Here is a 27868-nt window from a genome sequence, read left to right as displayed (position 1 = left end):
TACCAGGCAGCCATTGTGATTGCACCCATGATTTTACCAGCCAAATTGCCAAGGTTAGAGGTTCCAAGCCCGTTCCATTCATTATATTTCTGTGTGCTGCTGCATCGTGGTCATTCAGTCAGCTGTTCATACTACACCCCTTCCCACCCAAATAGTTACGACTGTTATTTTATTATATTTTCATGATGGTTTTCATCCATAACCGTCGATTACACAGTTATACAGTAATTGTGCATGCCCTAGCAACAGCCCTCCTATAGCCCAGACAACGCTTGGCTTACGCACACATACACACACACACACACACACACACACACACACACACACACACACACACACACACACACACACACACACACACACACACACACACACACACACACACACACACACACACACAGAGAGCAAAACTCTTAATTTAACATCTCTCACAGACACATACCTAACACTCACTCTGACCACACACAGAAACCTCCAACACCCTCACTGAGAAACTATTAACACTGACTCACTCTCATGCACAATCAGGAACATGTATTGAATTGAAGGACTTCTCTAGAGTGGACTGAGCTGAACTGAAGTGGAAACATTAGTTCCCAAAGTGATTGATCGAAAACACTCATCCCCTGACTGACAGACCAAGCCAGGGAAGGGAGGAAGGATGGAGGAAGGGATGTGTGTAGTTGGTGGGGGTAATCATGGGACACTTTGGGACAGACAGTGGCTGAGTTCATGAGGCTGCTGTGAGAGAGAGAAAGAGAGAGAGAAAGAGCCTATCTTCTGTCATATGTTACTAACTGCTCTGGTTTAGATTTGGATGTGTGTTATTTACGGTCTTGGACTTCCGAAGACACAGATAGACATAGGATATATGAAGATAACATCTTCCTCTGTGTAATGTTAACACCCCAGAGATAAGCAGAGATATAAATAGAGAGAGAGTGGACATGAGAGAAAAAGGGAGAGCCCGAAGATAGAGGTGAGAGAGTTGAGTGTGGTAAGCTTACAGCCCTGTATGCCTGGGGTCTCTGTCCTGACCTTCCAAGCCCTGGACCTAAAACCTACAGGTCCAGCTACAAGCTGCCAACTACAACAGCCTACAGGCTAGCTACAGGGACATCTGTTTCTCTCATTAATTCACAACTTGTAAATCCGAACAGTCATGTCATATTATAAAATATTTAAAGGTACACTGGATGAGGTGGAGTGGAGGGAGGGAGGTAGAGATGTGGAAAAGCAATCACCACGGAATCAAGAGCAGACTCTTCATAAGGTGTTTTGGTCTGGGGGTCTTTGGTCTCTCCTCCTCTTGCCTCCCCTCTTCTCCTCTCCACCTCATCCACACAGCGTGGAAAACTATAAAGATCATCCTGATTCATGTGAAATCTGGGGAACAGATCAATGCTATAGACTCTTAAACGTTAGAATAGTAACTGTTACTACTGGGTCATGCTGGTCATTGGGTCAGTGTGCGAGGCTGAGGCTGAACTGACTAACAACAGTGTGTATAAGGAGCATGGAACAACAGCAGTTGGGAGGAGAGAGAGAAACAAAAAAAAAGAAACAAAAGTACCACAAAGTACACAAAGTACCACTCGGCTGGAGCCGAGCAAGGCTGAGCTGAACTGTGTGTTGGACAGAGAGCCAGAGAGAAACCAAGGCGACCGGACTGCCCTGTACAGAGCTGTGATATCGGACACTCCAGCCAGAGTGTGAGAGAGGGAGAAAAAGTGAGGGAGAGAAGAAAGTAGATGGAGAGAGAGGGAGGGAGAAATAGGGAGATAGAGAGGGTGAAGGGGAGAGGAAGTAAGAAAGTAGAGAGGGGGGATAGATAGGGGGGAGAGAGAGAGAGAGAGAAGGAGGGGGAGAGTGAAAGAAAGAGAGAGAAAGAGGTGGAGAGAGAGAGTAGAGAGAGAGAACAGACCAGGCCAAGCTAGTAGCCATCACCACCACCAAAGGGCGAGCAGCACGCTTGTTTTCTTCAAACATGGCTTGGCTCCGGCCAGCTTGGCTTGGCTTGGCTTGGCTCAGTCTGGCCCATCTCAGGTCCCTAAGTGGCTGGACTAATGGGCCGGGCCCTGACCTGCCAGGGTGGACTGTCGACGCGGACTGACCAGCCACTGGGTTTTGTTATGTTGTGGAAACAGTAATGTGTTGCGTCTCAAATGGCACACTATTCCCTATATAGTACACTACTTTTGACCAGAGCCAGATGTTCAGCCTGGGGCAACGAAGTGGTGGGAGCAGCCTGCTGAGAGGCAGCGCAGAAAGGACTGCTGAGGGCATAGAACTATGCTAATTAGAACATCCATACAGTAATGGACTGGAGCACCCTGGTCTAGAGGGCTATAGGTGTAGCCAGGGTCCAGAGAGGGCTAAGGCCATAGAAATAGAATTACTAGAATGGACTTTTCCATTCTATTTCTATGTCTGAAGGCCTCCAGGTGGTTTACAGTAAGGGGAAATGGTGACCACACTCTGCTGAAGAAGAGCTAGCCCAGCTTCCCCTCACATGTCCACACCTCTAGAGCGGTCAAGACAAAATAACAGTGTTTTCAGATTCAGAGCCTTTTCTTTAAAATAAGAAATTTAACAAAGAAATGAATTAAACAAAATCCTTATTGGATTCATAGTCACAATGGGTCAGTGGTCTTGGGTTGGGTCTGGAGCAGAACTCTAAGCTGCCAGAGCCCTATCAAAAGTATAGGGAATAGGGTGCCATTTGGGACACAACCATGGTAATTACACAGGGCTAATACAACACGGCCGGTAGGAGGAGTACATTCAAATATGAAATATGCCCCTCAGAATTACACACTGACTTCTATGGCACACAACACACCCGTCGGCTGCCGTGCCAGGACTGTTTGAGTTATGTTTATTAACAATAGTGTTTTTATGATTCGCTGCATGGGATCTGGGGGGAGATTTTTAAGAACATAGAGGGGGGAGGGCTGGAAAAAGAGAGAGAGATGGGGAGAGCGAAAGACAGCGAGACAGAGAGAGAGAGAACGATGGGGAGGGGGAGAGAGCGAGACAGAGGGAGAGACAGGGGGATAGAGAGTGGGGCATGAAAGAGGTGGTGAAAATGAACTTAAATGAACGTTGGATTCCAGCTTGATTTCCCCTCCTCTCCTCTCTCCCCCTCTCCGCGCTCTTCCCTCTCCTCTCTTTACCCCTGTTCCCCCCCTCCTCCTACCACTCTCCTCTTGACTTGCAGGTGTTGAATGAATTATTAGTCTCCAACGTATATCTGTCAGGGATTTATTGAGAGAAAAATGCTCTCTCACTCTCTCCTTTCTGGAGAAAAAAAACATGACAACACATGGGACCTCTTCGGGGTCAGCGTTTGAAACATGGCTCTACTGCGAACATGTTTCAAGCCTGTCTGCTGTCTGAAAAGGTGGGAGGGAGGCAGAAGAGCGAGAGCGAGAGAGATAGAGAGAGATGAAGGAAGGAGGGAGGCAGCAGCTGCAGTCTGTGTAGTCTAATAATGTGTAGTAGAAATGATTTAGCTCTTCATTTAGAATATCCACCGGGAAGGACAGAAAACCTCAGGCCTCTAACAGACTACAGCAGCACACTTAGACAAGGGAGAGGAGAGAGAACGAGATAATGAGAGAGGGGAGAAAGAGAGAGACAGAACTCTCCACTATTAGTGGCTTTTAGTAACCTTTCTCTCTTTCAACAGGCAAACACTCCTAAATTGTTAAGTAAAATGTTTCCTTTTTCAGATGGCATTGGGACAACTGGCTCAGTCTCAACACTTTTCCAAGACTAATTACTGTTAATAAAACTGGTTGTGACTAGGGCTGTTGGGGTATCCGTTACCGCCACACCAGTGGTCACAAGTCATGAAGGCTGTCAAAAGTCATCAAAAATATAATCAAACACTTCATGAGAGCCCATGAGCTCATGTTGCGCAACATTTCTATAGGCTATGCAATTGCGCGAGAAAACAGAGTAATGGCCTCTATTAAAAAGAGGAGGATCCCACCAGCTTCTAAAGGCTAGACCTACTATATTTATTTCTCAACTTTCCTAATATTAAGCACACTGCTTACCTTTACAACAGGAGTATAGCCTACCTGACTGGGATGAAAACTAACGATGGGTAACGCGTCCTCCATTCACTATTTAAGTGCATAGATTTTTTCCTTCTGCCCGTTTCGTGACAGGTTCATGATAATGGTCCATCCTAAATCAAAACAAATTTCACACATATATTATTTAGTATATGTAAAGACAAGATTAAATCAAGAACAGTCTGATGCGTGACAATATTAGCCTCTCACTTGTTAATTATACACTGCTCAAAAAAATAAAGGGAACACTTAATTAAACAACACAATGTAACTCCAAGTCAATCACACTTCTGTGAAATCAAACTGTCCACTTAGGAAGCAACACTGATTGTCAATAAATTTCACACGCTGTTGTGCAAATGGAATAGACAACAGGTGAAAATTATTGGCAATTAGCCAATAAAGGAGTGGTTCTGCAGGTGGGGACCACAGACCACTTCTCAGTTCCTATGCTTCCTGGCTGATGTTTTGGTCACTTTTGAATGCTGGCGGTGCTTTCACTCTAGTGGTAGCATGAGACGGAGTCTACAACCCACACAAGTGGCTCAGGTAGTGCAGCTCATCCAGGGTGGCACATCATATGTCTTGTCCATTGCTGTTCTGGTCAGTGTTTATTGGCTTATTTCACTGTAGCGCCTCTAGTCCTGCTCACTATACCTTATCCAATTTATTAGTTCCACCACCCACACATGCAATGACATCTCCTGGTTTCAATGATGTTTCTAGAGACTATATCTCTCTCTTCATCACTCAATACCTAGGTTTACCTCCACTGTATTCACATCCTACCATACCTTTGTCTGTACATTATACCTTGATGCTATTTTATCGCCCCCAGAAACCTCCTTTTACTCTCTGTTCCAGACGTTCTAGACGACCAATTCTTATTGCTTTTAGCCGTACCCTTATTCTTCTCCTCCTATGTTCCTCTGGCGATGTAGAGGTAAATCCAGGCCCTGCAGTGCCTAGCTCCACTCCTATTCCCCAGGCGCTCTCTTTTGATGACTTCTGTAACCGTAATAGCCTTGGTTTCATGCATGTTAACATTAGAAGCCTCCTCCCTAAGTTTGTTCTATTCACTGCTTTAGCACACTCTGCCAACCCGGATGTTCTAGCTGTGTCTGAATCCTGGCTTAGGAAGACCACCAAAAATTCTGAAATTTTTATTCCAAATTACAACATTTTCAGACAAGATAGAACTGCCAAAGGGGCGGTGTTGCAATCTACTGCAAAGATAGCCTGCAGATTGCCCCCATCTATCTTCAGAGCTCGTGCTGCTAGGCGACCTAAACTGGAACATGCTTAACACCCCAGCCATCCTACAATCTAAACTTGATGCCCTCAATCTCACTCAAATTATCAATGAACCTACCAGGCACCCCCCCAAAGCCTTAAACACGGGCACTCTCATAGATATCATCCTAACCAACTTCCCCTCTAAATACACCTCTGCTGTCTTCAACCAAGATCTCAGCGATCACTGCCTCATTGCCTGCATCCGTAATGGGTCAGCGGTCAAACAACCTCCACTCATCACTGTAAAACGCTCCCTGAAACACTTCAGCGAGCAGGCCTTTCTAATCGACCTGGCCGGGGTATCCTGGAAGGATATTGATCTCATCCCGTCAGTAGAGGATGCCTGGATATTTTAAAAAAATGCCTTCCTAACCATCTTAAATAAACATGCCCCATTCAAGAAATTTAGAACCAGGAACAGATATAGCCCTTGGTTCTCCCCAGACCTGACTGCCCTTAACCAACACAAAAACATCCTATGGCGTTCTGCATTAGCATCGAACAGCCCCCGTGATATGCAGCTGTTCAGGGAAGCTAGAAACCTTTATACACAGGCAGTTAGAAAAGCCAAGGCTAGCTTTTTCAAGCAGAAATGTGCTTCCTGCAACACTAACTCAAAAAAGTTCTGGGACACTGTAAAGTCCATGGAGAATAAGAACACCTCCTCCCAGCTGCCCACTGCACTGAAGATAGGAAACACTGTCACCACTGATAAATCCACCATAATTGAGAATTTCAATAAGCATTTTTCTACGGCTGGCCATGCTTTCCACCTGGCTACTCCTACCCCGGTCAACAGCACTGCACCCCCAACAGCAACTCGCCCAAGCCTTCCCCATTTCTCCTTCTCCCAAATCCATTCAGCTGATGTTCTGAAAGAGCTGAAAAATCTGGACCCCTACAAATCAGCCAGGCGAGACAATCTGGACCCTTTCTTTCTAAAATTATCTGCAGAAATTGTTGCCACCCCTATTACTAGCCTGTTCAACCTCTCTTTCGTGTCGTCTGAGATTCCCAAAGATTGGAAAGCAGCTACGGTCATCCCCCTTTCAAAGGGGGGGACACTCTTGACCCAAACTGCTACAGACCTATATCTATCCTACCATGTCTTTCTAAGGTCTTCGAAAGCCAAGTCAACAAACAGATTACCGACCATTTCGAATCTCACCATACCTTCTCTGCTATGCAATCTGGTTTCAGAGCTGGTCATGGGTGCACCTCAGCCACGCTCAAGGTCCTAAACGATATCTTAACCGCCATCGATAAGAAACATTACTGTGCAGCCGTATTCATTGATCTGGCCAAGGCTTTCGACTCTGTCAATCACCACATCCTCATCGGCAGACTCGACAGCCTTGGTTTCTCAAAAGATTGCCTCGCCTGGTTCACCAACTACTTCTCTGATAGAGTTCAGTGTGTCAAATCGAAGGGTCTGCTGTCCGGACCTCTGGCAGTCTCTATGGGGGTGCCACAGGGTTCAATTATTGGACCGACTCTCTTCTCTGATCCACCTCTACGCAGACGACACCATTCTGTATACTTCTGGCCCTTCTTTGGACACTGTGTTAACAACCCTCCAGGCAAGCTTCAATGCCATACAACTCTCCTTCCGTGGACTCCAATTGCTCTTAAATACAAGTAAAACTAAATGCATGCTCTTCAAGCGATCGCTACCTTCACCTGCCCAACATCACTACTCTGGACGGCTCTGACTTAGAATACGTGGACAACTACAAATACTTAGGTGTCTGGTTAGACTGTAAACTCTCCTTCCAGACCCATATCAAACATTTCCAATCCAAAGTTAAATCTAGAATTGGCTTCCTATTTCGCAACAAAGCATCCTTCACTCATGCTGCCAAACATACCCTTGTAAAACTGACCATCCTACCAATCCTCGACTTTGGCGATGGCATTTACAAAATAGCCTCCAATACCCTACTCAACCAATTGGATGCAGTCTATCACAGTGCAATCCGTTTTGTCACCAAAGCCCCATATACTACCCACCATTGCGACCTGTACGCTCTCGTTGGCTGGCCCTCGCTTCATACTCGTCGCCAAACCCACTGGCTCCATGTCATCTACAAGACCCTGCTAGGTAAAGTCCCCCTTATCTCAGCTCGCTGGTCACCATAGCATCTCCCACCTGTAGCACACGCTCCAGCAGGTATATCTCTCTAGTCACCCCCAAAACCAATTCTTTCTTTGGCCGCCTCTCCTTCCAGTTCTCTGCTGCCAATGACTGGAACGAACTACAAAAATCTCTGAAACTGGAAACACTTATCTCCCTCACTAGCTTTAAGCACCAACTGTCAGAGCATCTTACAGATTACTGCACCTGTACATAGCCCACCTATAATTTAGCCCAAACAACTACCTCTTTCCCAACTGTATTTAATTTATTTATTTATTTTGCTCCTTTGCACCCCATTATTTTTATTTCTACTTTGCACATTCTTCCATTGCAAAACGACCATTCCAGTGTTTTACTTGCTATATTGTATTTACTTTGCCACCATGGCCTTTTTTGCCTTTACCTCCCTTCTCACCTAATTTGCTCACATTGTATATAGACTTGTTTATATTGTATTATTGACTGTATGTTTGTTTTACTCCATGTGTAACTCTGTGTCGTTGTATCTGTCGAACTGCTTTGCTTTATCTTGGCCAGGTCGCAATTGTAAATGAGAACTTGTTCTCAACTTGCCTACCTGGTTAAATAAAGGTGAAATAAAAAATAAAAAATCTATGCGAGCTGTGGCAAGAAGGTTTGCTGTGTCTGTCAGCGTAGTGTCCAGAGCATGGAGGCGCTACCAGGAGACAGGCCAGTACATCAGGAGACGTGGAGGAGGCCGTAGGAGGGCAACAACCCAGCAGCAGGACCGCTACCTCCGCCTTTGTGAAAGGAGGAGCAGGAGGCGCACTGCCAGAGCCCTGCAAAATGACCACCAGCAGGCCACAAATGTGCATGTGTCTGCTCAAACGGTCAGAAACAGACTCCATGAGGGTGGTATGAGGGCCCAACTTCCACAGGTGGGGTTGTGCTTACAGCCCAACACCGTGCAGGACGTTTTGCAATTGCCAGAGAACACCAAGATTGGCCAATTCGCCACTGGCGCCCTGTGCTCTTCACAGATGAAAGCAGGTTCACACTGAGCCCCTGTGACAGATGTGACAGAATCTGGAGACGGCGTGGAGAATGTTCTGCTGCCTGCAACATCCTCCAGCATGACCGGTTTGGCGGTGGGTCAGTCATGGTGTGGGGTGGCATTTCTTTGGGGGGCCGCACAGCCCTCCATGTGCTCGCCAGAGGTAGACTGACCGCCATTAGGTACCGAGATGAGATCCTCAGATCCCTTGTGAGACCATATGCTGGTGGTTTTTTTTGAGCAGTGTATATTATCACTTGTGAATGATGCCCAGCATAAGGCAAGAAGCTCCAAAAAAAATATATCGCACACCTCATGTAGCCTAGCCCATATGTTTTGACAAGGTTTGTATCACTAAATAACTTACAATGAAGCACATTAATCTGCTTTACAAGGAGTGTAGAGCCTAACTGACATACATAAGCAGCATGTGAGTTTCAAGTTTGGGGAAGATCATTTTCACCATAAAAATGTACCTTTCTAATAAAAGCATTACATGCAAAATCGCATTTGCGGTCACTTTTGATTCGTGCTTATAGCCTACTGCCATGTGTGCATTATAATATGAAGAAATAGCCTAATAGTTGAACAACATTTAAAGCTAAACCTTCTGATCTGTTGCGTCAGCCACATTTTTTGATGCTAGTGGTTGTATTCATTTGGGATCTATGGCATCCCACAACTTTCCCAGACTATGTTTGGAATATTTATTTATCGCACAGAATAGGTCAGCTTTGGTACTATAGTAGATTGACATAGGCTCGTGCTTTTGCTGTTCATTAGGCCTACTCATCTTGCCGGCTGACGAAAAGCAAATGTGGACACGAGCAGTTGTGTCCCCGATGTGTCTCTCTTCACTTGTAGCTTGTGAGAAAGACCTGATCATGTTACGGAGAGCCATGTGAGTGAGAGGTGCTTTGGAGCGCGCAGCACTCAGGGAGAAGGACACACACGAACCCGAACCCTCCAAGATCCCACCACAGTTCCCTAATAGCTGTCCCTCAAACATTCGAGACCCCTCCCACAGTCCCCCCCTAAGAAGAAACGTAAAAAATACAATGAATTCCATTCCCCACCCCCAAGAACCCCCCCAAATGCACCAACAACCAAGAGAATTAACTAATGTGAAAAAAATAAAAGAACAGAAGAAAACAGCAGACAACAATGCAAAGAAACATATAAAAAAGTAAAATAAATGTAAAACAAAGGACATCAAGGACAACTCAAATCATAACAGCAATGCCAACTGTATATGTTTGTGTGCATGTCTGGCACTATTATATGTATGTGTGTGTTCTTGTATGTGTTTATTTGAATGAGAGTGTGTGAATATGCATGTGTCCAAACACCTGCACGGCATCAGTCTCAGGCAAACCGGCATTAGTTGTAAAAACACTGCCCCTCAGTGTCATTCAAACATACTTTTTATTATGTTTTATTTAGACTTAAAAAATGTTTTTTTTATCTTTGACCATCATTCTATCTCCTAGCAAATACACACCCACTTGTCTCCAATTCCACATCCCAACCCTCAGCCCATCACATCTATCTCTGCTGGCCACCCACTTTGGGTTTCTACGCAAGACATATCTTTTAACTATGCTGTGTGATATTTAACGTACAATCGATTAGAATAAACAGATTGCGAGTTGAAGATAAATACTTTTACTAAGAGTATTAGTATATTAGTCATTGACTGACCCGGTCTCTCCAGATCTCCTCGCTGTACTATTTCTAGGGTAAATTTTAGATCAATGCTATGCATTTTCAGCCATTCCTGAACCTGAGACCAGAAACAGGCTACGTGAGGGCAATACCAAAATAAATGGTCTATTGATTCTGTATCCTCACAACAAAATCTGCAGAGCTTCAATGATTTTATGCCCCAAATATTCAACATTTTGTTGATGGCAAGAATTCGACATAATAATTTTAGCTTACAAGCACGAAGTCTTGAAACTTGCGTTGTTTTATACAGTGGGTCAAAAAGTATTTAGTTAGCCACCAATTGTGCAAGTTCTCCCACTTAAAAAGATGAGAGAAGCCTGTAAATAAAAATCCAGAAAATCACATTGTAGGATTTTTAATTAATTTATTTGCAAATTATGGTGGAAAATAAGTATATGTTCACCTACAAACAAGCAAGATTTCTGGCTCTCACAGACCTGTAACTTCTTCTTTAAGAGGCTCCTCTGTCCTCCACTCGTTACCTGTATTAATGGCACCTGTTTGAACTTGTTGTCAGTATAAAAGACACCTGTCCACAACCTCAAACAGTCACACTCCAAACTCCACTATGGCCAAGACCAAAGAGATGTCAAAGGACACCAGAAACAAAATTGTAGACCTGCACCAGGCTGGGAAGACTGAATCTGCAATAGGTAAGCAGCTTGGTTTGAAGAAATCAACTGTGGGAGCAATTATTAGGAAATGGAAGACATACAAGACCATCTCCCTCGATCTGGGGCTCCACGCAAGATCTCACCCCGTGGGGTCAAAATGATCACAAGAACGGTGAGCAAAAATCCCAGAACCACACGGGGGGACCTAGTGAATGACCTGCAGAGAGCTGGGACCAAAGTAACAAAGCCTACCATCAGTAACACACTACGCCGCCAGGGACTCAAATCCTGCAGTGCCAGACGTGTCCCCCTGCTTAAGCCAGTACATGTCCAGGCCCGTCTGAAGAGCATTTGGATGATCCAGAAAGATTGGGAGAATGTCATATGGTCAGATGAAACCAAAATATAACTTTTTGGTAAAAACTCAACTCGTTGTGTTTCGAGGACAAAGAATGCTGAGTTGCATCCAAAGAACACCATACCTACTGTGAAGCATGGGGGTGGAAACATCATTCTTTGGGGCTGCTTTTCTGCAAAGGGACCAGGACGACTGATCCGTGTAAAGGAAAGAATGAATGGGGCCATGTATCGTGAGATTTTGAGTGAAAACCTCATTCCATCAGCAAGGGCATTGAAGATGAAACGTGGCTGGGTCTTTCAGCATGAGCCTCATCATTCATTTTTTTCATCCTTCCACTTTACTATATCCATCAGGCGCTCTCTTTTTCACCTCTCTCTCATGCATGACCTATACCCAGAGATGACCTCTCTCCCTCCATCCCTCCCTCCCTCTCTCTCTCTCTCCCTCCAGTGGGATGCCATTATTATATCTCCCATTGCCTTATGGCCTGGTGGTGCACATGGTCTGTGAAGCTGGCTGTGTTCAGCCTCTTTCTAATGCAATTGAGCATCTCCTATACCCAGAAATGACCTATTATATACTCTGTGTACTTTGGAAGAAGGGGACAGTCGGACGATATCATTATCCCTTTTAAAAAAGCCCTACATATAATAATAAATACCTCTTCTTCTCGTTACCTCTCTGTCGGTTTGCTAAAGGCTGCGTCTCAAACTGGCACCCTATCCCCTATATAGTGCAAACGGGATCCTATGGTCCCTGGTCAAAAGTAGTAGACTATATAGGGAATAGGGTGCCATTAGAGACACAGTCAAAGTGATGTGGAAATTTGGGTTGTGATGTAACTGGAAACAGGGAGCGCTTCCAGTGGCAACAAATCCTTGTGTTTCAGCTCTGTATCCCTGTGGCAGAGAGTGAGCAGAGCGGAGCAACGGTCTGGGAGGACGACAAATGGCTGGAAATCAACAAAGTGCTCCCGTAGCGAACCTCCGCAGCCGCGCTCGGCACCCCTCTCTCCTTGCTCAACTCCAGCCCCACAGATTCCAGATAATCTACATTCTTGACATCAGCATGGAAAAGTGTACTGTTAGACTAGGAAGAAATTGAATATGGCCATTCTTGTCATATCCCTCATAGCTCCATTATTAGCTGTGCTGCCTGTGTGTGTCTGTGAAAGCTATAAGGCAGGCAGAGCCTGAGGTGCTCAGTGAGTGATAAACAATATGGAGATCTGCCTCTCATTACCCCTGGCTATTAAATAGACATTGCCTTGTTCGACAGCAGTGGGAAGGGGTTGGATGAGAAGAGAGAAGGGGATGACTGGAATCACAGACAGAGACACACATATGGACAGAGAGACACATACATACAGTCACCCCCCCCACACACACACACACACTCATTAGCGACATTAAAATAAAGTATCTGATAAAGCAGTTGTGTCTTCAATAGATTTCCATGTGTATGTTTGGTGTATCTAGCCCCCGCCTAATCTCGTCCGCCAGCTCTCTCTCTCTCTCAGCCCGGGGACGAGGCTATCCCCCACCTATCCCAGATGTGTATAGCAAACTCCCCTTATCTTTTAATGCAGCTGCGGACCAGTAAACCTTGATAGAACGTGCTGGTATGGCCCAGAATAACATAGTAAACCTTGATTGAACGTGCTGGTATGGCCCAGAATAACATAGTAAACCTTGATTGAACGTGCTGGTATGGCCCAGAATAACATAGTAAACCTTGATAGAACGTGCTGGTATGGCCCAGAATAACATAGTAAACCTTGATTGAACGTGCTGGTATGGCCCAGAATAACATAGTAAACCTTGATTGAACGTGCTGGTATGGCCCAGAATAACATAGTAAACCTTGATAGAACGTGCTGGTATGGCCCAGAATAACAAAGTAAACCTTGATAGAACGTGCTGGTATGGCCCAGAATAACATAGTAAACCTTGATTGAACGTGCTGGTATGGCCCAGAATAACATAGTAAACCTTGATTGAACGTGCTGGTATGGCCCAGAATAACATAGTAAACCTTGATAGAACGTGCTGGTATGGCCCAGAATAACATAGTAAACCTTGATTGAACGTGCTGGTATGGCCCAGAATAACAAAGTAAACCTTGATAGAACGTGCTGGTATGGCCCAGAATAACATATATATAATATAATATATGCCATTTAGCAGACGCTTTTATCCAAAGCGACTTACAGTCTCATGTGTGCATACATTCTACGTATGGGTGGTCCCGGGAATCGAACCCACTACCCTGGCGTTACAAGCGCCATGCTCTACCAACTGAGCCACAGGAGGACCATAACATAGTAAACCTTGATAGAACGTGCTGGTGTGGCCCAGAATAACATAGTAAACCTTGATAGAACGTGCTGGTATGGCCCAGAATAACATAGTAAACCTTGATAGAACGTGCTGGTATGGCCCAGAATAACATAGTAAACCTTGATAGAACGTGCTGGTGTGGCCCAGAATAACATAGTAAACCTTGATAGAACGTGCTGGTATGGCCCAGAATAACATAGTAAACCTTAATGGTCTTTAATAAACGGGCATCAAGTCAAATCAAGCTTTATTCATACAGCACATTTCAGAAATGGAATGCAACGCCATATGCTTTACAGGAATAAACAAAAAAACAATGAAAATCAAAGCTGAAATATTTACTACACAACAAACATAAGATTAAAAAAGTAAAGAATTACACAAACTGAACAACTAAAAAAGCACTCTAAGGAAAAGGCTTTGGGATAGTTAGGCCAGCGCCAGAAGACTTGAGAGACCTAGTGGGTTCATAACTGGCATGTCTGACATGCTTTTTAAGTTATTGGGGTGCACAATCATGGATTGATTTAAAAACCAATAGAATAATCTTAATATTAATTCTAAAACTCACAGGCAGCCAGTGCACAGACCGTAAAACCGTTGTAATGTGTGATCTCCGTCTGGGCTTGGTCAGTACCCGTGCATTCTGTATGTTTTGCAGTAGACCAATCGCTTTCTTGGGTCGACCAGACAGGAGAGTATTACAGTAGGAAAAGCCTGCTTGTAATAAAAGCATGGATGAGTCTCTCTTTATCAGCTAGAAAGAAACGGATGCAACTTGGCAATGTTCCTCAGGTGGTAAAAAGCTATTTTTGGTCACATTTCTAATGTGTGATTCAACATTTTGTTCAGAATCTAAAATAACACGTGTTTTTTTTTACCTGGTGTCTTGTCTTTATTGCCCATTAATTAAAATATGTGGCTAAATTCTCTCTCTGTGCTTTGGCTCCAACAATAAGTACCTCAGTCTTAGATTTAGTCATCCAAGTATTTGAATCACTAATACAATCTAATCATTTATCCGTGGACCTAAGATTCTCTGGTGGCACAGAAAAGTTGGGTATCATCTACATAGCAGTGAAAATCAATGCTGTGCTTTCTGATAACGCTGCCAAGGGGTAACATATATGAACTGAACATTGCCAGACCCAAAGTCAAACCTGTCTCTGTGCTGTGGTGGGTACAAAAAAACAGATTTAATTAAAAAAAATATATAGTTGGCACTAAAAATAATTTAGCTGTTTGAACACCAATCTTTCCAGAATGTTGCATAAGAATGCAAGGTTGGAGATTGTCCCGAAATTGCTAAGAGCTGAAGAATCTAGATTACTTTTCTTCAGAAGGGGTTTCACCTTAGCAGTTATTAGTGCAATGGGGAAAGTGCCTCTGAACAGGGAGTGATTAACAATAGCTTGCACTTCAGATATGCAATTAAAAACGGTTTTGAAGAAGGTGGTGGGGATATGTTCGAGACGGCAGATAGAATGCTTAAGTTGTGATATCTCTTTCCTGAGCATGTCTGTGTCATCCAGGGAAAATACATCCATAGTGCCTCGTGCTTGACTAGTGATAGTGCTTGACTAGTGATAGTGCTTGACTAGTGATAGTGCTTGACTAGTGATAGTGCTTGACTCGTGATAGTGCTTGACTAGTGATAGTGCTTGACTAGTGATAGTGCTTGACTCGTGATAGTGCTTGACTAGTGATAGTGCTTGACTCGTGATAGTGCTTGACTAGTGATAGTGCTTGACTAGTGATAGTGCTTGACTAGTGATAGTGCTTGACTAGTGATAGTGCTTGACTCGTGATAGTGCTTGACTAGTGATAGTGCTTGACTAGTGATAGTGCTTGACTAGTGATAGTGCTTGACTAGTGATAGTGCTTGACTAGTGATAGTGCTTGACTAGTGATAGTGCTTGACTAGTGATAGTGCTTGACTAGTGATAGTGCTTGACTAGTGATAGTGCTTGACTAGTGATAGTGCTTGACTAGTGATAGTGCTTGACTAGTGATAGTGCTTGACTCGTGATAGTGCTTGACTAGTGATAGTGCTTGACTAGTGATAGTGCTTGACTAGTGATAGTGCTTGACTAGTGATAGTGCTTGACTAGTGATAGTGCTTGACTAGTGATAGTGCTTGACTAGTGATAGTGCTTGACTAGTGATAGTGCTTGACTAGTGATAGTGCTTGACTAGTGATAGTGCTTGACTAGTGATAGTGCTTGACTAGTGATAGTGCTTGACTAATCCCCAGCCTAATGTTGGTTATCTCTGAAATATGCTGCCAACTCATCACATTCAAATGTGGAGTAAAATTCACATAGGTTTGTGGGGGTAGGATTTATCAGGCCATCGATGGTTGAGAAGGGCACATTCAAATTATTCTGATTAATAGTGATCAAGTTAGAAAAATGAGCCCATCTGGCATTTATAATTGCCTTGTTATACATGCCAAGTTTCTCTCTCTGAATATCATAATGGACCTGCAACTTTGACTTTCTCCACTTCCGCTCTGCAGTTTCACATCCGCTCTGCAGTTTCTCTTTAATTGATTAGTTTCCTCACTCATCAAAGGAGCTCTCTTTTTCGATGTGTGCTTTTTCAACTTTACTGGAGCTATGGCATCAATGGTTGCCTTTAATTTGCTATTAAAGTTATCACCTAAATCGTCACAGGAGAAGGCAGAATAGGTGGTTGAGTTTCTTAATAATGTGTTCAGTATTACCCTGAGCTATTGGCAACAAAGTTGGAAAAATACACAGTCGTGATCAGATACAGTAACATTAACAATAGAGGATATGTCAATAGAAAGCCCATTGGTAAAAACCAGGTCCAGAGTATGTCCGTGGTTATGGGTGGACCCAGTAACGTGTTGGATAAAGTCCATAGAGCTCAAAAGATCCATAAATGCAATGGCCTTGGAGGTAGTCTCTTTGTAAACATACATATTAAAATCACCCAACACAATGATTTTATCATAGTTCTCAAGGTCAATAGACAATAGTTCAGATAAATCAGTAAAGAAAGTGGGGCAGTACTTTGGTGGCCTATACAGAGTTATGGCCAGCAATGGTGGTTGACATTTAAACATTACAGCATGATGCTAAAAAAAACTAAGTTGCCAAATGAAATGTCCTTACAGCTGAGTGCATTAGTAAAAATAGAGGCTGTCTCCCCACCCTTTTCCCCTTTTCTGATAGCGTATGAAAAGCTTCAATAAGAGCGGCACTACAGTCTGATGACAGCCACATTTCAGTAAGAAACATGCAATCCTCAGAGTATGTGTCCCAAATGGCCTGCTATTCACAATATAGTGCACTACATTTGACCAGGGCCCAAAAGGGCTCTTGTCAAAAGAAGTGTTGGGGTGCCATTTGGGACGCACACAGGGTCCTGAGATGAGCCTGTCAGAGGGTAGATGGATGCTGGTGCTGGGCCGGACTCTGATGGACAGTTAACAGGGCATTGTGATGAGACATCAAAGATGAGTTTGTCAACAGCCTCAGTTGGATCATATAATCAAACACTAATGTCCCACTAAAGGGATATAACTGTTATTGTAACATTAGTGAAAGTGTGTAAAACGGCACAGAGCAACCACATCATTAGGTTAACCACCTCTAGTCTGGCTGCTAGGGGTCTAAGAAGACATCAAGCTACCGTCATCTAGTCTCACTGTAGATAGAGTGTAAGAAGGTATAGCTAGCAAGAATGCTCTTGTCCATTCAGAAGTAAACCCAGCCATCCCCTAGAGGTTAGGCTGGACCCCCACCCCTTCCTCCTTCACAGGGGAGAGGCCACAACAATCTACCCACATACAGAGGAAGGAAATGGAGCTATCAGGACCAAACACCCCCTCAGAGCACACACCAGAAGAGGCAGAACACTTCCATGCACGCTCCAGGAGAGCAGACAGAGACAGGCTAGTAGCATCTGTAGCGTACATCAGACAGATGCTGAAATTCAGGAATGGGATGTTAAAGAGTCAAGGCGAACTGGCAACCAACCGACCACCGCGCTGCTTCCATGCTTCACTTACTCCCCCGAGCACCTTCAGATCAATACTCTCTACTCTACAGCTCAGCTGACTGCACGCAGACACATAGTGGAATATCACATCATTACCCTATTCCCAGTTACACATCCACAGACACAAAGCGTAAACAAATATCTCTAATTTAATCTCAGTAAGAATTTTTTTTAAATATACTAGGAGAGGGACAGCTTGTAGTTAGACAGACAGACAGACAGACAGACAGACAGACAGACAGACAGACAGACAGACAGACAGACAGACAGACAGACAGACAGACAGACAGACAGACAGGCTACTAGTTCCATCTGTTACACTGAACCGGAGGTGTAATAGTGTACTATAACTCCCCTAGCTGGGACTGCAATAAAACTCTACAATTCTGCCAGCGGAGAAGGAGGAAGAGGAGAAGGAAGAGGAGAAGGTGGAGGTGGATGAGGAGGAGTGGGAGGAAGAGAAGGATCAGGTGGAGAAAGAGGAGGGGGAGAGATTATTAAACACTGCTCGTCTGGAGAGGAAGAGAGGAAGTAACAGAAACCCTGTCCAGTGAAGCTGTTAGACAAGTGTTGAAGTTGCGTGTTGCGCTGTGACACATCTCTCGGGCATCCCACTGTGATCAGCCCTGCGCAATTAAAACGTAATTTCCTGCCGCTTGGACGCTCAGTGAGAATGTCAATTAATGAGTGTGTGTGTGTGTGTGTGTGTGTGTGTGTGTGTGTGTGTGTGTGTGTGTGTGTGTATCAGGTCCCACGCGCAGAAAACAGCAGCCAATAAAGCATCGGCGAGCAGGTCATTGTAATCAGTCCTAGCTGTCGGTCCTGCTATCAGTCTCTTTCTCTTCCACTCTTTCTCCTGGGGGCACATTCCTTCTCCTCACAGATTTGAAAACACAAGCATCGGGCCAGCTCCACCAACCACATGCCTCCTTAATCCGCTTCGAATGTATTTATTAAAACCTCTCAAAGCCACACTGTGTTTGTTTCCAACGTTCAGCTCCCCTCGCAGTCATATTTTAGAGGCCAGTTTTCCCGTTTTTTAAATGTTTTTTCAGGTACATTTTTCCATTATTTAGTTTAATTTATTAGATCTTAATTTGCGAGAGAGGGCTGTTGTTTTTTTGGGCCGAGCAGAGCTGAGCCGGTGTAAGAGATAGAGTTAGAGAGAGAGACAGCAAGAGGGAGAGAGATACAGAGAGAGAGAGAGAGAGAGAGAGAGAGAGAGAGAGAGAGAGAGAGAGAGAGAGAGAGAGATTGAGAGAGAGAGAGAGAGAGAGAGAGAGAGAGAGAGAGAGAGAGAGAGAGAGAGAGAGAGAGAGAGTGAGAGAGAGAGAGAGAGAGGAGAGAGAGAGAGAGAGTGAGAGAGAGAGAGATAGAGTTAGAGAGAGAGACAGCAAGAGGGAGAGAGATACAGAGAGAGAGAGAGAGAGAGAGAGAGAGAGAGAGAGGGAGAGAGAGAGAGAGAGAGAGAGAGAGATAGAGAGATTGTGAGAGTGAGAGTGAGAGAGAGAGAGAGAATACAGCATGATCCTAAGTAGGGAGCCCTTCTGTTCCGTCCGTTTAGTCACCCCATATTTATTCACCAAATATCACAAGAATTGTTAAACGACACCCATATATATACACACCATGAAGTGCTGAGCTTAGTCCCACATATGCACAGACAGCCCCATAGAGACACTAGACAGAGTGCTGTGCTCAGCTCAGTCCTTTCACAGTGGAGGGAAATATTAGCATTAATAAGTCTCTAGTTGTGGTTTCTCTTTTATTTCATCAGAGGCTTTGGGGAGATCTGAGTTTCAGACAGAGTGAGGGAATAGGCTGGCTGCCATCTAATTTGCTCCAGGTGAGCCCCCATAAGCCCTGGTGACCGGCTGTGCTGTTAGGGCCCTCATATAGGCAGGGAGGGATAAATGTGTCAGTCACCTGCCTGTCTACTTGTGGCTTTCTGACACAGCCAAACACCGAGCTACCTACCAGCAACACCAGCAGCACTGAAAGGACTACAGATTTACCTGTTTGAAATAAGACAGGAAATACTGGTCCTACAAGGTCACCATCTATCTATATTATACTTCATGTCTACAAATTGGCAGAATACTTAATATACACTATATACTGTATACACAACATTTATGTGGACACCCCTTCAAATTAGTGGATTTGGCTATTTCAGCCTCACCCTTTGCCGACAGGTGTATAAAATCTAGCACACATCCATGTAATCTCCATAGACAAACATTGGCAGTAGAATGGCCTTACTGAAGAGCTCAGTGACTAACGTGGTACTGTCATAGGATGCCACCTTTCCAGCAAGTCAGTTAGTCAAATTTCTGCCCTGCTAGAGCTGCCCCGGGCAACTGTAAGTGCTGTTATTGTGAAGTGGAAACATCTAGGAGAAACAACGGCTCAGCCGCAAAGTGTTAGGCCACACAAGCTCACAGAACGGGACTGCCGAGTGCTGAAGCGTGTATGGTTGCAACACTCACTACCGAGTTCCAAACTGCCTCTGGAAGCAACGTCAGCACAATAACTGTTCGTCAGGAGCTTCATGAAATGGGTTTCCATGGACGAGCAGCCGCGCACAAGCCTATGCGCAATGCCAAGAGTCAGCTCACCGCCATTGGACTCTGGAGCAGTGGAAACGTGTTCTCTGAAGTGATGAATCACGCTTCACCATCTGGCAGTCTGACGGACTAATCTGGGTGTGGCAGATGCCAGGAGAATGCTACCTGCCCTCTTGCATAGCGCCAACTGTAAAGTTTGGTGGAGGAGGAATAATGTTCTGGGGCTATATTTCACGGTTTGGGCTAGGCCCCTTAGTTCCAGTAAAGGGAAATCTTAACACTACAGCATACAATGACATTCTAGATGATTCTGTGCTTGTCACACCCTGACCTTAGTATTCTTTGTTTTCCTTGTTATTTTGGTTAGGTCAGGGTGTGACATGGGTGATGTATGTGTTTTTCGCCTTGTCTAGGGGTTTTGTATGTTTATGGGGCTGTCTCCTTTCTAGGTATATTGTATGTCTATGGTTGCCTAGATTGGTTCTCAATTAGAGGCCGTTGTCTCTGATTGGGAACCATATTTAGGCAGCCCTAGTCTGTGGATACTTTGTGGGTGATTGTTCCCGTGTCTGTATTTCACCACACGGTACTGTTTAGGTTTTTCACGTTTCGGTTATTGTTTTGTACTGTTTCGGTTTGTCATTCAAATCTACTATGGACACTTACCACGCTGCATTTTGGTCCGATCCCTTCAGACGAAGAGGAGGAAATCAGCCGTGACAGTGCTTCCAACTTTGTGGAAAGAGTTTGGGGAAGTCCTTTCCTGTTTCAGCATGACAACGCCATCGTGCACAAAGTGGGGTCCATATAGAAATGGTTTGTTGAAATCGGTGTGGAAGAACTTGACTGGCCTGCAAAGAGCCATGACCTCAACCCCATCAAACACCTTTGGGATAAATTGGAACAGCTACTGCGAGCCAGGCTTAATCTCCCAACATCAGTGCCTGACCTCACTAATGCTCTTGTGGCTGAATGGAAGCAAGTCCCTGCAGCAATGTTCCAACATGTAGTGGAAGAATTCCCAGTAGAGTGGAGGCTGTTATAGCAGCAAAAGGGGGACCAACTCCATATTAATGCCCATGACTTTGGAATGAGATGTTAGACGAGCAGGTGTCTACATACCTTTGGTCATGTAGTATACATGTAAACGATATTACCAGAACGTCGTGAAAAATTGCATTCCCAATACCAATGCATAAATACACCTGTATTTGTCCCCCTCGCGCCCCCTCACCTACACAGCTGCACCTCCTAATTCTCCATGTCGCCTAACTCGCTGCTAAGATGACAATTACACCTGATTATTAAGCTCTGTCTATCACCTTCCTCACTGGGCTGAAACCACTCACACAGTCCACTCTACAATGCTCCTTCCTGTAACATTGCAGGTGGTCAGGGTGTGGAATCTGTCACTACACCAAATAAACCTCAGTCTCTCACCTTCCTTACTGAGCTGAGACCACTCTAACAACCCTGTTGTTGTGTCATTAGTGTTACCAGACACAAGTTGTCACAGGATGAGGAATATGTCACGAGAGCAGCAATCCTAACCTCAGTCACAACATTCTCCTTGCTTCACACCACACAGCTCTATGGCACGTGGTTCTACGCATTTCACCCGTAACGCTCTAACTGGACGATTGATGAGGATGGATGGAGAGATGGGACGAAGGGGAGAGCCCGTACATGTTTTATTTGGAAACAGGGTCTTTGCCAGTAATTGCCTAAAATGACTATAATAGTAATTGATGGTCTGGCTTTTCACTTTGTCTATACGAATTTCCACAAAGGGTACGTAAACTCTGTCAATGTCTGGACAACCGAGACAAACACACTCTTTATCCATCAATTTTGTGTTTTTTTCCTGCGTCTGTCGTTCGTTCGTCCCCATCTCTTTTTGCCCCCCTCTTTGTTGGGTTGTGGTTGAGAGAGAGTTGAGAGAGGGAAGAGGTACACCTGCAATAACATCTGCTAAACATGTGTATGTGACCAATAACGTTTGATTTGAAGAGGTGGATGCGTCTGCACACAAACACTCACACATGCACATTCATAGACAAGGAGACAGGCTCCAATTGGAGCAAGGGTTGACCCCTAACCTCTGACCCCTGACATCATCTGTCTGCGTGTTGACAGACCTGACATGTTCCCATCTCTGACATCACCACAACGAGGCAGACAGAGTCACTGACACATGGCGGGAGGACGTATGTGTTAGACATTATCACTCAGAGACAGACAGATGTCGTGTGTGTGTGTGTGTGTGTGTGTGTGTGTGTGTGTGTGTGTGTGTGTGTGTGTGTGTGTGTGTGTGTGTGTGTGTGTGTGTGTGTGTGTGTGTGTGTGTGTGTGTGTCTGTGCGTGCTTGACATTAGTCTACTCTGAACACCTGTGAGACCTTATGAGACCTGTGGGGCCTGAAGGAGAGCATCAGAAGAGTAGTGAATCACGTCACTGTGCCATTGTAATGCATTAGGGATAGGGTTCAGTGTTGTAAATGTACTGTAGGGGATAGGGTTCGTTGTAATGCCTAGGGGATAGAGATCAGTGCAGTAGATATGAGGAGACACTACATTTCAGTATATAGCCTGTGGGTGACAGACTTAATTTAAATGGGGGTTGAGGATGTTATTCAGAGGATACAAGGTTCAGTGTAGTAGTTGTAACTGAGTTCAGAGCCGTGGATGAAGACCAAAAGGTTCAGGGGATATAGTGGGTACTACAAGGCTTCTTTGTCATACCTACAGGAGAGACCGAATTCAACACATGGGAATGAATAAGGAGCCGGGTTGAGTGTGTACAGCCTAAAGGGCACAGAGTTCAGCGCAGTGGATGAAAGGGATAGGGTTCGGTGGATATAGTGAGTAGGAGAGAGTGAATAGTGAATAGGGAACAGAGTTCATCCCATCACATCAGTACCTGAGTCATTTCCAGATCCGGTGGCCAGGGCCGGCATGGTTCCTGCCTGGCTGAGGAATATCACAGTGGGGTTTGAGAGTGGCACCGCAATGCACAGCCACACTGCAGCAGCTACCTAGGGGTAGGGTAGAGTGTAGGGTTCTGGTCACTCCTCTCCACTCCTGTCCTCTCCTCTGTCTAACTCCTCACTCCCAGTCTAAGCTGTCTCTTTCCAGGCATCATGCCATGGGCATCCGGTGTTCCCTGGAAGAGAGAGGAGAGAGCAGAAATGTAGGCACTGCTCGTCACCTCACCGCATCCACCATCACATGCACGAATGTGTGTGTATGTTTATATGTGTGTGTGTGTGTGTGTGTGTGTGTGTGTGTGTGTGTGTGTGTGTGTGTGTGTGTGTGTGTGTGTGTGTGTGTGTGTGTGTGTGTGTGTGTGTGTGTGTGTGTGTGTATGGGATAGTAGGTTGTTGGACCTGGAAGAAAGTGGATGTACATATCAATGAAGAAGGTTGTTCAGCAGAGGAGAGCAAAAATGTGTTGGGCCATAAACATGAAGGGTCAACTGTGAACACACATATACACACACGCCCTATTCCAGACCTTTGTTACTCCCCCTTTCAACGGTCAGGGGAAACATAGGAAACACAATACGGCTCACGGGTGAGAGGGAGGGGAGGGAGAGAACACCACAGAGCAGACCTGTGAAAAATCTAACGAGCGTGGTAACGCGTCGCTTCGTAAATACAACCAGTCAACTGTGAATCAATCCATCCACATACAGGGGGAAAACAGCAAGAACAAGGGGAAAAATGTCAAACATATAAAAACGTTAAGAGAAAATCATTTGCCAGTTAATCTCCCCATCAGACGCAGCAAGGGAACACCCACCCACCCCCAGCTCCGGCCTATAAAACACAGCGGAGGAAAAACAGCTCATGTGCTGCTCGGCTAATTGGAAGAAGATTCCCTGATATTCCCTATATCCCTGAAAGATGTGTGTGTCCCTGTTTCAGGATTCTCCATCGAGGAAGTGGAGGATTCCAGGGATGTCAGGAGTCAGGACACCAGAGGAGGAAACACACACCTCCACACACATGCTAAATACACACACACACACACACACACACACACACACACACACACACACACACACACACACACACACACACACACACACACACACACACACACACACACACACACACACACACACACACACACACACACACACACACACACACTGTCTCTCTCTCTTTTTTGGACAGTATAAAGGCCTATATAACATGACATAGATCATGAGAGATAGCTGTGCAGGTGGGAATGTGTCAGTGTGCTAGCTGCAGTCAATGACTCAGAGCGCTGGGTCTGACGGGGTCAGTCAGGGAGCAGGCCTCAGAGCACATGACTTATTGACCTCTGTACTCGATCCAACCCTGTAGCGCAGCTGCAAGCTGGCATTAGACACACACACACACACACACGCGCACGCACACACACACACACACACACACACACACACACACACACACACACACACACACACACACACACACACACACACACACACACACACACACACACACACACACACACACACACACACACACATACACAAGGGCTGGGGTTGTGGCGGGGTTCACTGGGAGGCCCCAGCCCCTTGCCCTCCCAGTTCCTCATACACCCCTCCTCGACCCTCCACCCCTCCTCGACATCCTCCAGCCCTGGCTGGCCTTGACTCACGCCCACACCTTGTTATTAAACGCTTTACAGCTCCGCCACACACACACTCCCCTGTATGCTCCATTTCTCCCCCTGGCCACTTCACTAGACCCTAAGGGCCCCTACCTACCATGTCCATGTCCCTCTCTCTCTCCATCAACTCTTCTCCTTCACCTCCTATCTCCTTCCCTCGCTAACCATGCCACTCCGGTCTAGGCTACTGAATGCTTCCCCTTAGCCCAGGCAGCCATCAAAGCCGGGCTGAAAACGTAGATAACAGTGGCCAGCCAATAACATTTACCCTAAGGCTCCTACCTAACAACATGGGGCTCAATGACCCACGCTAGACTTGCCCCCTTCGAAGTCATGTGCCAACTGCCAAGCTGCAGTCACTACCGATCTACTCCACTCTCTGTTTGACCCCCCCACCCCTCCCTATGATACAACACAGGTAGCCCAACACAGGATGGCTTAAAGGCAGAAAGGATCAAAAATAAAAAATAACATGAGCCACAGCCACCTCTCTGATCCTGTCTACCTCTCTCTACCTCCCTCCCAGCTCCATGCCTCCTATGGTGGCAGCTGAGTTCTGACAGCTTTTGGCCCTGTGCCTGAGGCGCTGTGCGTCAGGGTGTTCTAGCTGGCTTGCACCGCTAACATTCAAAAGAGCTTCCAGGCAGCTTCCAGGCAGCTCTCTCTCAGGCCAAAATAACTCCATCAGGAACCCTATTCAGCAGGTCCAACACACACACGCTACCTCCTTTGGACCCCTGAACGGAGCCCGATGGAGCAGCACACACACTGGGTCAAAGGGTGTTGGAGCGTGCACTAACTATTCCGCCTCAGGTCTCAGGCACCTGGCTCCGCTGTGTGCTGTTCCTATGTGGCTTGGGGCTTTAGCTGTACTCTCAATGTGTTTGGGGAAGCTGCAGAGTTGTTTTCGATTGAAAAAAAAAACATGCAGAACTAGAGTGTTTCCCAGCACATACAGGAGCCACACACTAACACACAACCCCCAGTGGAGCAATCTGTATCCTGTACAGGAGCGAGTGCTTCTTGGCTGTGGTGTAGATCACGGACGGAAGGCTTAGCCACCCTGAATGTGTATAAGCACACACACAAGTCTAGGTGTAAATCTGCAGCAATGCCAGTTCAATGATGTCAGACATGCCGGGTTGTGAACGCACCTCGGGTACGACCGTTGCTCCAGGTGAGGCAAAAACCTGCTGTGGAAAATATCACTGCAACAAATGGGCCAGGAAAGACCGCAGGCAAGCCCGCCGGGCCCGGTCATTTAAAACATTGACGTTTAGTTCTAGCGGTTTGAACTGTAAAACAGAAAATCCGGAGGTAAAACGTGGTAAATTCACAGATCAACAGTAAAGAGGGTATCACTTTTCCGTTCTGAGGGAAAGTGTAGGACGAGGGACGATTCAAACTTTGCAACTCCTTTGTTACGCCTGCTAGATTTGTAGCACAGCTGTCTTTCTGCACAGGGCTTGGTTTGTGGAGACTGGAGAGTGAGAGAGCCACAGAGAGCGAGAGTGCATGTATAGACCAAACTGTCCAGTGCAATCAAAGTTCAGTGGTGTTCCACACAATAAGCGTACATACATCCCATAAAAAGCAGAAAAGAGACCAGCAGAGACCAGGTCTGTGTCCTAAAATGGTACCCTATTCCCTTTGTAGTGCACTACTTTTGACAAGACATCTGGTCAAAAGTAGTGCACTAGAAAGGGAATAGGGTACCATTTGGGACACACCGGGGCAGCTCAGCGACAGCAGGCGCCTCAGGCCTGGACCACAGGATCCTACAGGATCTCTCCAACAGCTCTGCTACTTTGAACACAGAGGACAAAAGCAGCAGCAGTCACTGAGCTCATGTCAAAAGAATTGTCCCGTGCTAAATCCGCTCTGTATTTCACAGTCACAGAGAAGGTTAAGGGACAGGGGTAAGGTTTAATCATAACAGTATGATTGGAATGACAGACAGAGCGGGACCTGGTAGGGAGATTGATCTGCCTGCAGTGCAGGTCTGCAGGAAAATCGGTTGTAGCGTCTTTCGGGAACGGCATCCCTAGAAGGAATTACAGCAATATTCCCAAATTAAGTGGGATCCATCTTTCCGTCCAGGGCCCTGGAAAGGCCAGGAAGAGTGCCGCAGCACCGTGAGCTCCTGAGACTTTTACAGTGCCCGAAAGGCCTGTAACCACTGAACTTCAAGACATAGTCCAAATCAAGATGCTAAATTCAGCCATGCCTTGGTTCGCCTCTGTACAAATCACAGAGAATCAGGTTTGAGTGTAGAGGGGGGAGGCAAAGCAACTTTGCCATGTGGAAAAGAAGAGAGCAAGGAATGAGCCCGATTGTAAGGAAAGGGAATGCCTTCTACTTCTCTACTTGTCCCATGTGTAACAGACACACACAGCGCCCTGAAATGGTGCTGTCGCCATCTAGTGGCCCAATATCCAACTACAGCCAGAATCCCCTCTACACGTACTACTACATCACAGCTGGAAGTAACTCTGGACAAGAGAAACTTCAGCACCTTACCAAACAAAGGAAGGCTTACATCGCATGTGAGGAGACACAATGTATCTGTTTAGCCTTACTCAGTGTGAAACCTGAAGTCTGATCAGTTATTTGAAGAGAAAACCGCTTGAGGGGTAAAGAGGGGGATATGGAGGATAGAGAGGGATAGGGGATGAAGAAAGGTTGTTATTTTTTCCCCTTTTCAAAAACAGGTCCGTCCGGCCAGGCCTAGGATGCGCGGGGCCGCCAGGGACCCAGCTGGAAGTCGAAGAAAAGGAGAGAGAGGGAAGGAGAAAGAGAGAGAAGAAGAGAGGAAGAAAAACAACAGGGTATGAAAACACACGCTCTTCCTCTGACATCAAAATAAACTCTACTATCCTCGGAGGTAAACAGATGACAGACTAGGTTAGTCCAATGTCTAATACTGAGCGAAAAACACTAGCAGTGCATCTCATTCTCTGGAACCCAACACATCCTTGGCTGCACCAAACATGAAGACGAGGTGAGAGGAAAACGTGTAGTGGTCTCAAGTGA

At 45.6% G+C, this 27868-nt stretch overlaps 1 protein-coding gene across 7 annotated transcripts in view; it reads right to left on the bottom strand.

Annotated features, from left to right (window-relative positions):
- Positions 1–27868, bottom strand: part of LOC118383018 (MAGUK p55 subfamily member 7-like) — a 268329-nt gene that overhangs the window by 164749 nt on the left and 75712 nt on the right. For 5 of the 7 annotated variants that reach the window (XR_008112793.1, XM_052506888.1, XM_052506877.1 and 2 more), the window contains one exon: positions 23091–23333. The exons of the other annotated variants lie outside the window; for them this stretch is intronic. Coding sequence is in view for 4 of the 5 variants with exons in the window: in XM_052506888.1 (XP_052362848.1) it covers positions 23091–23127 (37 nt within the window). In the remaining variant the exon portion in view is untranslated. The remainder of the gene's footprint in view (positions 1–23090; positions 23334–27868) is intronic. 7 annotated transcript variants of the gene reach the window in all.

Source organism: Oncorhynchus keta, chromosome 4 (genome assembly GCF_023373465.1).
Source record: "Oncorhynchus keta strain PuntledgeMale-10-30-2019 chromosome 4, Oket_V2, whole genome shotgun sequence".
NCBI classification, from domain to species: Eukaryota; Metazoa; Chordata; class Actinopteri; order Salmoniformes; family Salmonidae; genus Oncorhynchus; species Oncorhynchus keta.
The sequence above is the reverse complement of the archived record's forward strand: the minus strand, read 5'-3'. Positions and strand labels throughout refer to the sequence as shown.